This window comes from Bacillus rossius, assembly GCF_032445375.1.
Source record: "Bacillus rossius redtenbacheri isolate Brsri chromosome 9 unlocalized genomic scaffold, Brsri_v3 Brsri_v3_scf9_2, whole genome shotgun sequence".
Lineage (NCBI taxonomy): Eukaryota > Metazoa > Arthropoda > Insecta > Phasmatodea > Bacillidae > Bacillus > Bacillus rossius.
The window spans coordinates 13,212,466-13,227,146 of NW_026962013.1; the positions used below are offsets into that span (position 1 = coordinate 13,212,466).

General features: G+C 50.3%; 1 protein-coding gene across 4 annotated transcripts in view; it reads right to left on the reverse strand.

The window, feature by feature from the left end:
* LOC134543363 (33 kDa inner dynein arm light chain, axonemal) overlaps positions 1-14,442 on the reverse strand; it is a 27,357-nt gene extending 12,915 nt beyond the window's left edge. For 2 of the 4 annotated variants that reach the window (XM_063388357.1, XM_063388356.1), the window contains exons 1-2: positions 14,284-14,442; positions 9,988-10,131 (exon numbers count right to left, since the gene is read on the reverse strand). In XM_063388357.1, the coding sequence (XP_063244427.1) occupies positions 9,988-10,131; positions 14,284-14,382 (243 nt within the window). In that variant the 5' untranslated portion in view covers positions 14,383-14,442. Of the gene's footprint in view, positions 1-9,987; positions 10,132-12,831; positions 13,078-14,283 lie in introns of those variants that run through there. The other 2 variants (XM_063388358.1, XM_063388359.1) reach the window with 2 other exon arrangements.
* Positions 14,443-14,681: the final 239 nt, after the last annotated feature.

Genomic DNA, 14,681 nt, shown 5'->3' on the forward strand with positions numbered 1-14,681 from the left:
GCGGAGGGACAACTGGGTGCCGCTCCCCGGCCCGCCAGCCACCGGCAGTCCCAGTAACTGACAGAACACGTCGACCACCACCGGCGCCTACCGCACTAACGTCCTGTATGCCGCCGGGAAGCAGGGGACAACGGGACTACTCCTCATCAGCTGTCCCCATGCCGAGGCAACTGCGGGGACAGCTGACTGCCGGCGCCACCACCGCGGCCCTGAGGCCGGGTATACCAGGGCCGGACCAGCCGCCTCGTCGACACGCCGTCGACGGGGTGGACAACCAGAGCGTCAGCGCAGGCATCCCGCCGGCCATCTCCGTGCAGGGACAGCTGACTGCCGGCGCCACCACCGCGGCCCTGAGGCCGGTTATACCAGGGCCGGACCAGCCGCCTCGTCGACACGCCGTCGACGGGGTGGACAATCAGAGCATCAGCGCAGGCGTCCCGCCGGCCATCTCCGGGCAGGGACAGCTGACTGCCGGCGCCACCACCGCGGCCCTGAGGCCGGGTGTACCAGGGCCGGACCAGCCGCCTAGTCGACACGCCGTCGACGGGGTGGACAATCAGAGCATCAGCGCAGGCATCCCGCCGACCATCTCCGGGCAGGGACAGCTGACTGCCGGCGCCACCACCGCGGCCCTGAGGCCGGGTAAACCAGGGCCGGACCAGCCGCCTCGTCGATACGCCGTCGACGGGGCGGACAACCAGAGCATCAGCGCAGGCATCCCGCCGGCCATCTCCGTGCAGGGACAGCTGACTGCCGGCGCCACCGCCGCGGCCCTGAGGCCGGTTATACCAGGGCCGGACCAGCCGCCTCGTCGACCTGTCGTCGACGAGGTGGACCACCGGAACGTCAACACGTCGGCGCCGGAGCGAGCCGCGGACCTCGCCGCGAGTTCCCCACGCCCGGACGGCCAGGTGGCCGGGGGCGGTGGGGGACAGACGACTGCACAGCTGGGGCAGGTCGGCCCCGAGGAGCCGGAGCTGCTGCGAATTCCTGTCCGCGCTAACGGGCGGGAGATGCTGGCCCTGGTGGACACCGCCGCCAGCCGAACCTACATCGCGGCCCACCTGGTGGGAGCGGAGGCAGTGACACCGCGGAGGGAGCTGGTGCAGCTGGCCACCAGGGATGCCGTCGTTGCAGCAGGGGGCATCACTCAGGTAACAATGAGCATCGTTGGTCACGTTAGCCACGTCGAGGCCTGGGTGGTCCCCGAGCTCCGCGAGGGGCTGATTCTGGGGGTCCCATGGCTGCACGAGGTCGACGCCACCGTGGAAGTACGAGCTGGCCGGATGCACTTCGGCACCCAGGGGCGCTGGACGGTGTACGGCGTGCACCAGGTTCCCCCCAGTCCCCCTCAGTCAGTCATTCGCCTAGAAGACCTTCAGCACGGTGTTCCAGAGGAGTACGTCGATGTCATCAACCATGTCCTCACCTCTCAGGCACAGGTATTTGCGGCCGCGGACCGGCTACGACGGACAAACGTGACGGAGCACCGGATACCGATGGTACCGCACCGCCCTCCCTTTGAGAAGGTATACGGATTTGGCATCCGGGAACGGGAGGCCATACAGACTCAAATTGACGAGATGTTACGTGACGGGGTAGTGGAACCCAGCACCTCCCCGTATAACTCACGGGTGGTGCTGGCCACCAAGAAAGACGGAAGTCTACGCTTTTGCGTAAACTTCAAGGCGATAAACAAACTGACCATTCCCGCCCCGCCCCCGCAGATCAATATCACAGACGCACTGGCAGGACTGGGGGACGCCACTATTTTCACGACACTAGACTTAAAATCAGGCTACTGGCAGGTGCCGGTATGTCTGGAGGACCGCCCTAAGACGGCATTTACGGCACCAGACGGTCGACGTTACCAGTTCTGCGCCATGCCGTTTGGTCTCATGGACGCCCCTGCCACGTTCCAGGCCCTGATGGTACGTGTTCTGGATGGGTACATTGGTGAGTTCGCCAGTGCCTATCTGGACGACGTTATCATCTGGTCCAGGACGTGGGAGGAACACGCGCACCATCTGGCATTGGTGCTAGAACGTATGGCCAGACACGGACTGACGTGCGCCCCAAAGAAATGCCACATTGGGGCCACGGAAATAGAGTTCCTAGGACACATAGTGACGGCGGAGGGGTGCCGCCCCCGACCTGAGCAGTTGGAGCTAATAGAGGGAAAGGGGGCACCGAAGACCAGGAAGCAGCTCCAGAAGCTGCTGGGGCTGCTCAACTGGCTGCGGTCCTTCGTCCCCGACTTCGCCACGGTGACGGCCCCGATGACGGACCTACTGTCGCCGAAGACTAAGTTCCGGTGGACCCCCGCCGCGGACGAGGCCTTGCGACAGGTGAAGCGCCGGTTCAGGAACTGTCACACGCTCTCACGCCTGGTGCCCAGCCGCCCCATCTTCATCCAGACGGATGCGAGTCAGGAGGGGATGGGGGCGGTGTTGTACCAGATGGATGACCGGGGCGAGAGGCGCGTGATCGAGTACGCCAGCGCCAAGTTTGGGCAGGCTGAGCGGAAGTATCACGTGAATGAGCAAGAGTGCCTTGCGGTGGTCTGGGCCCTGCAGAGGTACCGTCACCACGTCGAGGGCCGCTCATTCACGCTGAGAACCGACAGCCAATGCCTCCGCTGGTTGGACTCCGCTCAGGGCCGGAAGTCTAAGTTCACTCGGTGGGCCATGCTGATCCAGGAATTCTCGTTCACGGTCGAGCACATTCCTGGACGTGAAAATCAGTTGGCCGACGAGTTGTCCCGGAATCCGGACCCTGAGAATGAGTTCCACGACGACCAGGGCTGGGAGGAAGTGCTCCTCCCTGAGCGTGAGCGCGGGGTAGAGGACTCGGTGCCGCGACCGTGCGCGTTGTACGCGCTGACAAGCCCCACTGCTCCTGCACCTGACGCGCGACCCGAGACTATGACTGACCTGCTGGCGTGGGTCCACGCGGCGCAACTCCGGGACCCCGACACCCGGACCCGACTGACAGAGTGTGGGGAGGGGGTGATACCGGGCTGCCGGAGCCTGAACGGGGTGCTCCAGACCAGGGGGGCTCACAGGTCGAGCGGGTGGCGGACCCACGTGCCGCCCGAGGCCAGGCGCTGGGTCCTGAGCTACCTGCATGACCACCCCCTGGCGGGACACCCGGGCGCGGAGCAGACGCTGCGTGAGGTCAGACGGACGTTCCGCTGGCCTGGCGACGCGGCAGAAGTAAGACGCTACGTGCGGGCCTGACTGCGTTGCCAGGAGCGGAAGTCCAGGCGACCCGACGGCAAGGAGCAGCAGGTCCCACGACGGCCCCGGAATCCCTTCCACACTGTGGCGGTGGATATTATGGGGCCGTATCCTCGCACGTCCCGTGGTCGGCGATTCATTGTTGTGGTCACGGATGTCTTCACCCGCTGGGCGGAGGCGTTCGCAGTACCGAACGTGAAGGCCGGCACCGTGATTGCCCTGCTCGAGCGCGAGTTCTTCCCGCGATACGGGTACCCCGCGGTCCTGCTGACGGACAACGGGGTGCAGTTCACGGGGAGAAGCTGGCGAGTGTCCTGCGCGGGTTGGGGGGTGGAGCATCACACGACGCCCACCTACCATCCGCGCGCGAATCCGACCGAAAGGCGGAATCAGGACATTAAAACTCAGCTGCGCATCCGGTTGGACGAGGACCACACCAAGTGGGACCTGCACCTGCCGACGCTGCTGTTTTGCCTGCGCCGTCGGACGAACGCGGTCACGGGCCATTCCCCCGCTGAACTGGTGCAGGGCCGGAACCTCGCCCTGCCCGGGGAAGCGCGCGCAACCCCCGACTTGCACAACATGACCACGGACGATCTGCGCGAAGACGCCCGACGTCGCCAAGCTGACTACCTGACTAGACGTACGCCGCAGACGCACCAGCCCCCAGCACGACTAGAGCCTGGCCAGCAGGTGTTTGTTAAGTGTCATCACCTGTCGGCTGGCGAGCGGGGCTTTTGCGCCAGTCTGGCTCCTAAGTGGGCGGGGCCACAGGAGATCGTAGACAGACTGGGCACCACCTCGTACCTCGTGCGTCGCGCCGACGGACGGACAACTAAGGTGCACAGGGACGACATTCGACTGATAGGCGACCCGCACGACGAGTACGACCACGACGACAGCGGACCAGTGGACGGTGACGAGGCCGAGGATGACGTCACCGAAGGTGTACTGGCCGACCTCGGCGCCCCTGTGGTGGTACCGCCGGAGCCGGACCTGGGACGTCGACGGGGACACGCCCACCCCAGGTCACTGCGGGGGGTTGGCAGGAACGTTGACAGGGACGACGACACACGGGACGGGACCGATGACAACGTCGCAGTAGGAGTCCTGGTCGACCTCGATGACCCCGTGGTGACGCCACCGGAGCCGGATCAGGGACGTCGACGGGGACACGCCCACCCCAGGTCACTGCGGGGGGTGGGCAGGAACGTTGACAGGGACGACGACACACGGGACAGGACCGATGACAACGTCGCAGTAGGGGTCCTGGTCGACCTCGGTGACCCCGTGGTGACGCCACCGGAGCCGGATCAGGGACGTCGACGGGGACACGCCCACCCCAGGTCACTGCGGGGGGTGGGCAGGAACGTTGACAGGGACGACGACACACGGGACAGGACCGATGACAACGTCGCAGTAGGAGTCCTGGTCGACCTCGGTGACCCCGTGGTGACGCCACCGGAGCCGGATCAGGGACGTCGACGAGGACACGCCCACCCCAGGTCACTGCGGGGGGTGGGCAGGAACGTTGACAGGGACGACGACACACGGGACAGGACCGATGACAACGTCGCAGTAGGAGTCCTGGTCGACCTCGGTGACCCCGTGGTGACGCCACCGGAGCCGGATCAGGGACGTCGACGAGGACACGCCCACCCCAAGTCACTGCGGGGGGTTGGCAGGAACGTTGACAGGGACGACGACACCTGGGGCACGACACATGGACGGGCCCCCACGACGACACCGACTCAGCCTCCTACGGGGGGACAGCAAAAGGGGAACGGTGGTTGGCAACTGGCAAGAGGGGGCGGGGAACGGACGCCCGTCAGAAGGGGCGGAAGGGGTCCGCGTGGCGCAAGCATGGCAGAGCTGGAGCGCTTTGTGGACCGGGTGCTCCCGCCTGATGACGTCAGCGCCTACGCCAACGACACTGATGGACCGCTCATCGAGGACGTAACACATGACAACACTGCTCAGGGCGACCTGGTCGACCTGAGTGAACCAGTGGTGACGTTGCCGGAGCCTACCCAGAGACGTGGACGGAGGTACGTCCACTCCTGGGAACGGCGGGTGACGGGGACGGACGTGAGCAAGGACGTGACAGACGGGGTAACGGTCCGGCTCCTCAGTGGGGAGGGCGATGTCGACAGGGCCCAGCAGGTGGTCCTGGACTTGCCTTCCGGGGAGCCGAGGATGACCGCTCACGCGGGGAGGGGACCGGCGTTGCGCCGGTCCACGCGTGAGAAGACGGCCCCCCACTACCTCCGGGACTACGAGTGGGGGAGTCAGCGCAAACCCCGCGACGTAAGACAAACGACCGACGGGGGGTTACGCTGCAGCGTGATGCAGCTCCTGCCCCAGTTTGCCCGACCCGGACGGAATGACGTGACGAGCTCCGACGACCAGACAAGTGGCCGGACGCGGACGCGGCTGCCGGTCTAGGTCGGCGTCGGGGGCCAGGACGGCCTCGGGAGAGGGGGGGCATATGACGACAGTCGTCGTACCCTCCCAGATACAGAGGCCGTACCTGGCCACCGACGCGGGCCTGAGGGGGCCTGTTTTCCCCCCCAGTGAACCCCAGTGTGTGCGACGGCCAGGGACGCACCCGCGTGCGCCCTAGCATGCCAACGAGTGTTTTTTCTATGTGACTTTATCTTTTATTTCAGTGTGTATATATTTGTAAACGATTAAGGGATTTGAATGTGTGTAATTAACTTATTTTATTTATTATTCATTGTGCAAGTTCGCTGTGTAATTAATGTCTCGTGTATGTCTTTGTAAATAATTCAATAACTTTTTCTGAAGTGTTTCGCCGTAGTATGTAATTGCAGCCTGGCGCGCCGCGGGACGGAGCTCTCTCCCACGCCGGCCGATTTTCCCCTCCCTCCCCGCCACCCGCGGGCGCCGGCCCGCGGGCGAGCGGGGAGAGGCTGTCGCGTCCTGGTCTCGAGCGGAGACAGACGTGTTCGTTGCTCCGCGAGCCGCGCACGTTGCGCTCGGGATTGAACGTTCGCTCAGTCCGCAGTCGGTCACGGCAGCTGAGCTGCCACCGCGAATCAGCTTAGCATTGTTAACTTACGAGTCATCGGGAGACGTGTCTAGCGGGCAGTTTCTACAACGCGAACGTGGTGCTACGAGTCTCTGAACTTTTCGCCGTCCACGGAACATTACGTAACGGGCCGCGTATGTACAGCGTTCCGTCTTCGGGCCCTTTCTCACTGGGTCAGCCTAGCATTAATAAACTTTACGATTCGCGCCGAAACGTATTTGAGAACCGCCCCGTCATCAGGGAGTCCGTGTCGCCGTGGTAGGGCACTTGTTCCGCGACGGTTCCGCCAGGCTGCGGCAGGACTTTATAAGCGTTAATAAAAGACGGCTCGTGAAATTCGTTAATGCCGTGTTCTGCTTGCGACAACCTACCAACATTCCTCGCAATCACTTCACTCTCCCTCCAGGTCCCGCCTTTCCCGGTCCCGGCCACGTTGGCCTGGACCCACACCTCTCCGACGAGGGCAGTACGGGCATAACAGGACATTTATTTCAACGGGAAAACGGGGACCTGAAGCCGAGGGACGTCATTGTTATGTCAGCTGTTATGTTGACGTCGTCTGGCCGACGACCACCCCAGAGCCCGACCTGCACCCGCCAGTATACGCTCCCGCTAACGGAACACACCCCTGGCCATGGCCCACCCGAGTCAGGCGACCCGAACAGCAATTAAAGACAAAGCCGCGGAAACCTGAGTAGACAAGAGAAGAACCGTACCCATTCCTCCTGAAACATTAAATGAGGATTTTAGCGACAATAAAATCTCTTCCAGAGACACCCGTTTGGAGTCTAGCGTAATGAGGTCACGCCTGGCGCGAGAGAGGCCGAGCCTCCCTCGGACGCCATGCCAGTTCGGCAGTTCAGCGCAGCTCATGGACCGGGGCGGACCTACGTCCCACGGAGAGGCAACATCCTTTGTCTACATTGAAAGTAACGTCCGGTAAATATAGTCACTAATTAACAAAACCCCTTTTATTACTTAACCTCTCCGTGAGTACCCGGTCCCTTTTTTCGGTCCCGGACCTAATCCGGCCGCATCAACTTAAGGACACCCCGCACCACACTTGGTCAGCGGGGCTGCTCTTCAGCATACGGCACGGGCCGTCTCCCGCAACGTACAGAACTTTGTTTAAGGTCACGCGCACGGCGCTGACCACAAACCCGCAAGGGAACTTGGACAAACTTAATTGCGGTGCGTGTTTCACCACAGTGGGCACAACACCCACGCCGAGACATTTGCATACGGGATTGGCCGTCTCCAATCGCCCGCCCCTTAATTCAGTGTATTTTTGTATCCCGTATTTTGTACTGCTAACTTACGTTACCCGAGTAACGAGTGCCACGTAACTTGTGCGCGCCCCCTTAATCCAGTGTATTTTTGTATCCCGTGTTTTGTATTGCTAACTTACGTTACCCGAGTAACGAGTGCCACGTAACCTGTACGCGCCCCCTTAATTCAGTGTATTTTGTGTCCCGCCTTTGTGTTACGAAATTACGTTACCTGCGTACCCAGTGAGACGTCTGAGACATAACAGCATCCGAGGCCACATAACGCGGAACACAAACAATACGGCGCCACGGAATAACAAGTAAAACCCCCCGGGGACCTCTGTAGAGTGTTGTATTGTGTACGACTCGCTCCTCTGAATAAAAGGTACGACACCGCCACCTCAACTCCACGTCTCTTATTTAAAATCATCTCACGCAACACCGCCGCCGGCCCTAGTGGGCCACGCAGGGGCACATACATCCACGACCCCAAATTCACGACTAGAAACGAGCTAGTCTGGCGCCCACCCGGACAACACAGATCAAGAACTGCCTTTTCCCACTAGGAGCCACACCGGGACTCGAGCCCGAGACCCCGGACGACGGCAATGTGTCGTGCTGCGCTGCCCCCCGCTACTTGGCGTCCTAGGCGGTTGCCTGGTTCGCCTGTATGGACGCACCGGCCCTGGCAGTAAGTTTGACACTTTTAGGAATGCCTGTTCAAAAGGCGCTATTTCTTCTTCCAAAGATACAGACTTTTTTTTTTTTATAACATAAGGTTAAAACAATCGTAACATACTCTGGATTCACATTGTGGTTCTTAACAATTGTACCAAAAAAATATATAATGGTTATGATCTATTTAATCACATGTATACATACATATACATCATATTTATATATATATATATTTTTTTTAAGACATGAAAGTGGCACGTTTTGAACAGACACTCCTCACTTGTGACGAGAAAGGGCTTGTAAGGATTTGAACTGGCCGCCCTACAAGCATATCATTTTCATCCGACCCAAACAATCGACTACCCCAACAACTCCGCATGTATGGGATGAAATGGTGGGGAATGTGAAAACACTGAGAACTATCTTGCCTTACACACACACACACCACAATTCTCGTGCCAAACAAGCACGAGCCTGGTACCTTCATGAGGAAAACTTACACCACCACCACCAAAATAAGTCAAATGCAGTATGATGCCACACAAAATAACTACCTTAATACATAGGCTAAGAGATGATAATTCACTAAGGTCATTGTATTTTTAGTGACTGTTGATAACTCGGCCAGGCTTAAGTCCTCTCCACTATTAGCCAAAGCCCAATGATACATTTTATTTAGCTTCCACAAGACGTTATTTCACATAACTCATCTGAAGACTTGCAGCATAAAGTTGTATAAGTACACAAATTTACTTTCAAATTTTGTAAAAAAAAAAATTTTTAAAAAATGTGTTTCTGTTTACTCACAAAAAAAGGTAAAGCATTCAAATAGGGTTAAATAGAATTTTTTTTAAAGTTGAAATAGTAAAGTTTTTTTTTTTAAACACTGTGAGCAGCAACAACAACAATTGACAAACTTGTGAGATCAGTTGCAATGAAAGTATGCTCTTATTATCGCTGGTTTTCTTCAAGCAGTATTGTGAAAGTTCATAATGTCTATACTTTACAGTTACAGGTAAAGAGACACATGGTTAGAGTAAGTAAATAAACCTCGTATTCAAATCCTTCCAACTCTCAAAGCCTTAACATTAAACTGAATTAGCTCAGCTTGGCTGCAAAATCATGGTCTATTAGCTTATCTGTAGCTATTCCACTGAAAAAAAAAAAATCCCTCAAGTGTCTGAGACAACTAACATCAACTAAACACAAAGATAAAAAAAATCTAATAATTTGTATGCATATTAGGAAGATAATGCAGAGCAACAATTACTGATAAACAAAAACAATCATGGATGAATGAATTTGAGCTTAATGTCTCGTTGAGATCAGAATCATCGGAGATGATGGGAGGTTACCTATGAAATGAAAATGAAGGACCGAATGGACTGGGGAAACGGGAGAACTCCGAGAAAACCCATCGGCTCATGGCAGGTTTGACCGCACCAGGAATAAAATCCAGATTAATTTAGTGGGAGGCAAGTGATCTGACCACCTGATCATTGTGGCCCTCAAACAAGTTTATATTTATAGGCCTACAGGCTGGAAGATATCTACCCTGAAAAAAAAACTAAGTCCTTGAAATGCTGGCCAAGCAAATCTGCATGTTTTTATAGATTCACGGTAGCATATTAATGGTTTGTAACTTCTCTTGAATATTATATATCTCAATTAAAAACGTAAAGAATTTTTTATTTTTAATTGGATACCTTCATAAAATCTTATATAGGCCTACAGTAAAAATTATACATACATACTGCCGCCACAATTGGTTGTCTTCCAGCCACTCGCGGGGGGGCAGGATCTTGTTGAGGATTTCATCTGATTCCCTGCGTGCGTCTGCACTCAAGGGGGCTGTTTTAGGTCTCGGTGGAACAGCTAAACCCTCTGTTGGCACCTGAAACAAAATGGTTTACGATTTTCTGTCTGCAACAGTGCTCCGCCTTCAGCCAGGGAATCAAATAAATGTATCAATTTTTTATAAAAGATGAGAGGATTTAAGTAAATAACTCACACACACACCACCAATACCAAAAAGCACACAATCGGTGTATAAACTACCTATGATTTAAAAATGAATAATTAATTTTAATTGGTGTGGCCAGAATTTAAATAAGGTTCTGAAGAAATTATACACCCTCAAACAGCTTTTAAATGATTTTTCACTTAAATTAAGACATTGTTATTTGTAGTCATACATAATGATGCAAATTATGATAATACTCTGACATTGCTGCTTTTTAAAATGGAAAGAAAAAAATCAGAAAACATGGTTTTCACACAATACACATGTCCCTAAATTTACTCTGAAGGGATGATTTTGTAATTTCTACTAGTTTGTGAAAAAAATTAAATTTTTATATCTTAATTTTGCTTGTGCTTTTAAGCTGCAACCACTATATTATTTACCCGTAATAAATAGGAATACATGATTTTCCATATACTTGAGGAGAAGTTCCATAATTAATTCTGAAAGGAAGGTTTCTTAATTCCTACTGGTTTGTGAAAAAATAACAGACATTCATTGTTAACTCATGTGGGTTTTTGTAAAAAAAAATTTGAGATCTTTAGTCAATGTAAATATTGTTGTAACAATGAAATTAATTTAAATAACGACTGTAAAGCAATTATTGTAATGTATTTTAATGCTTATATTTAAAGTTTGTTGTTTTATTAGAATAAGTAATGTTTCTTTGTTCCATTGCATTAAAAGTACATATTATTTTGAGTCACGTTGTAACAGACAAATCTAATGGGAGGCAAAAATTAGAATAGAATTGTTAACATTGTTCATTTTCTGTGAGGAATACGTGCTGTACACTGAAGTAGCCAACACATTGAATTTTGAAGTCTACAGCCATCGCATATTCTGTGTTTGGTATGGCTGGTGTTTCATGTATCCAAAATTATCCCTGGATCCTGAAGGCTTGATCCTGTATTACATGATGCTTGCTGTCTTAGTTCAGAATGTTGGGAGAACCTGCACATTAAAGATATCACGAAATAAAGAATTATGATTGTAGGTTGAAAAATATATTTTTTCATTTAACTTACAATCATAATTCATTATTACTGGAAAATATTTTTTTGACAGAATCTTTCGAAGTACATACTTAATTAAAAAAGCAAGCATCATGTACCACAGGACCAAGCCATCTGGATCTTTTGACGTTAATGAACTAAAGCAGCAAGCATTATGTACCACAGTATCAAGCCAACACGATCCAGGGATTCACTTCAATATATGAAATGGAAGAATTAGCGTATTTTAGAGGTGGGTCGAAAAGTATCAACCTGATACTTTGGCACTGATACGCGCCTGCATCAGGAACGGCAAACGAGGACACTTGAAAAGTATCAGAGACTTTAGTATCAGTTCAGAATTCAGCTGGAACAACACCACGGCCAATGAATACAGTACCCGATCGCAGATGACGGTCACTTGGGCAGAGCTTGTGAAAGGGGAGGGAGCAGGAACGACGAATAAGGGATAAAGAAGGGAAAGAATGTAGGGGAGGAAGCGCAGGGGAAGGCGTTGAAGCCTTGAAGGAGAGGCGCAAAGCGATATTGTTACAAGCAGGGCTGCCACTCATGGGTTTTTCCACCCAGATCTGGGTTTTTCCAATGGTGTTTGGGTTTCTGGGTTTTTAAATAATGAATTCCAACAATTCTAGGTTTTTTATAATTTTAATTATTTTTATACCTAAAACAATAATAAAGGTAGTAGCTACTGTATCTGTTGCAATATCTGTTTGATAAATGCAAACAAGTCTATGTGTTTCACACACTAAAATACATATAAACACAAAACTAGTTTTCAAGAAGCTAAGTCGAATATTAAATTAGACACGTTCTTCAAAGAGGCTTGCAGAACACAAAACCAATGCAACAATTAACCTTCAAACCAATCTTGTAGAATCAGACTCTGAATAAAGACTAACGTACATGATGCAGTTTTATAAAAACAATTACCGGTTTAAAGGATGCAGTGATGGTGTTTGTTTTGTCATGTATATATTTGTAGGTTTTTTTATGATATGTACTGGTCCAAGAATTACTTATACAGCCATTTTGCTGCAGTGTAATTTTCTTGTATTGGTTGTATTTAACCGTTTTCAGTCTTGTAAGGTAATTAATTGTTTTATATTAAAACCAGTTATGTTTATATTTTTGAATTAGTACGCAAACATTTTCAACGATAGCATTTTAGACGCATCTGGGTTTTTTACCCATGTGTCTGGGTTTTTTTGTAGGTTATCTAGGTTTTTCATGAATATCAGAGTGGCAGCCCTGGTTACAAGTCGTTTTGTTTATTCTCCTACTTCAAAGTACGCTCAGTGCGCAGTGCGTGCACCGTCTCGTTCAATAATAAAACTAATGAAAATTTAATATTAAAAAGTACATTAATACAAGATATAATATTTATATTTGTGCACCTAACAGCTATGAAAATGCAAATAAATTCTCAGTTGACACTAATAACAGATGTAATCAACATATGGACTTTCTTTTTTCGAAAACAATTAGTAACTAGTGTTTTTATACATTAAAAATGCACGATTTTATCAAAAATAAAAAATAAAAAACAGATAGGTACATTAGTGAGCATACTATATCAATGTTTACGTTTCAAATGTTTCTTCAGATTAGTCGATGATTTATAACTCAGTTTTTGTTTACACAAATTACAATTAGCAAACTCATTATTTTCCGTGAAAAAATTCCACACAAATGAAGTCTTTTTCGTGCACTTATCCATTCCTTATTTCACTATAAAGATACTAACTACAAAGCATGACAGCCCGCAACAATGTACAACATGGTGATACACGGCCAGGACGAACTGCAGTGAATGTTGAACTGATTGATACTGGCTGTAACAGGCGGGCATGAGAGTAACAGAGGTAGAGAATTACCGGGCGTGAAAAATAATGTATCAGATTCTCCTTCCGGTCGCACGGTCTGCGTACGCGGAGCTTTGTTGCCTCCTGGGACCGTCTGATACAGAAGTATCAGAGACTTGTACCTAGGTACATTACTGTATCAGTATCAGGTTGGGACTGATACCGAAAATTGCTGTCCCAACCCACCTCTAGCGTATTTTTATTCTCCACAGTTGGCTACACAGTTTGCTAAACAAAGAGATAGATACAGTGTTGCCAGACGTACGAGAATACTCGTATTTGTACGAGAATTTAAAACCTGTGTACGTTGTACGAGGTAAAGTTGGATCTCGTACGCTTTGGTACGAGAATTTGGAAGATCACTTTTAATGTTGGTTCTAGTAAGCTACATTAGTTTTATTGTATCGTTTTGTCAAAACAAGCGTATAACATTTCTTTTGTAACTTAATACCATTAAGTGAAGTTCCTGCCCGACAGCGTTGACTTGTGCCAACCTCTATTTGTCTAGCACAGGAATTGATGACCCACAGTTAAAATAATGTTAAATGCTTAACCCTTAACTCACAATTTAGAGAATTTTTGTATGTTAAATTAACGAAAATAAAAAAACTGACTAGTTTTTACGAAAAAAATAATGCAAAAAGAGTGAATGGCAGGAATAATTGTATTGTTGTGAAAATTGTTGTTAATAATGTTTTACTTATGTAATCATAGGATTGTGAAAATTGTTTAGTTTAGATTTGTTGGGCTTGTAACTCAAATATAAAAATATTGTAGAAACACATTTAAACTTTTGCATTTACAATACTATCGTGTACGAGATTTTTTTGTGTGTCGTACGATAATTTTCGCTCCTTGGTACGAGACATTGACATTTACAATCTGGCAACACTGGATAGATATATGATCGTGGGTAAACAATGAATGGTCGTGGCAGTGTGAAAACACAAGTATTGAAATATAAGCTTTAAAATGTTATTTTACATGAACCAGTAGGAATTTTAAAAAATAAATATCCTTTCAGGCTAAATTTATAGACGTGTGTAGTGTGTGAAAAACGTTTTCCGAATTTTTTCTTTCCGTTATAAAAAGCCGCGATGTCCGACAATTACCCAAAATATGGATTTCTCTTTCAATAAACTTACTTTCCCTGGTGCCAGCCGCTGGTCTTCGTGCCTTATCACTAAAACTGGGTTGTCATACTTGACTAGTGAAACCTCTGCTGAAGCCTCAAAATCTCCCATTTTCAGATTTAACAAGACCGAGCCAACTTCAATACATTTCGCGCTGATCTCGAAAACAAAATAAGCGTTGCCAAGGGTAACGACGCCAAGGTGGTTTCCCTTTTTTGTACAGTCTGTGCTTGAAAAGAAGGTCGTCCATGGGGTGGCCACGTCTGTATGATTACAGTGTAAGTGAGTGAAACCATTTTTTCCTTCAACTAATGTTGCGCAATGTTGGTTTTCAGCCTAAAATAATGGCTAAAGTGTAGTGTTTGCATGTGTAAACAATTTAAAAAGACTTTTTAAATTAAAATAATTGC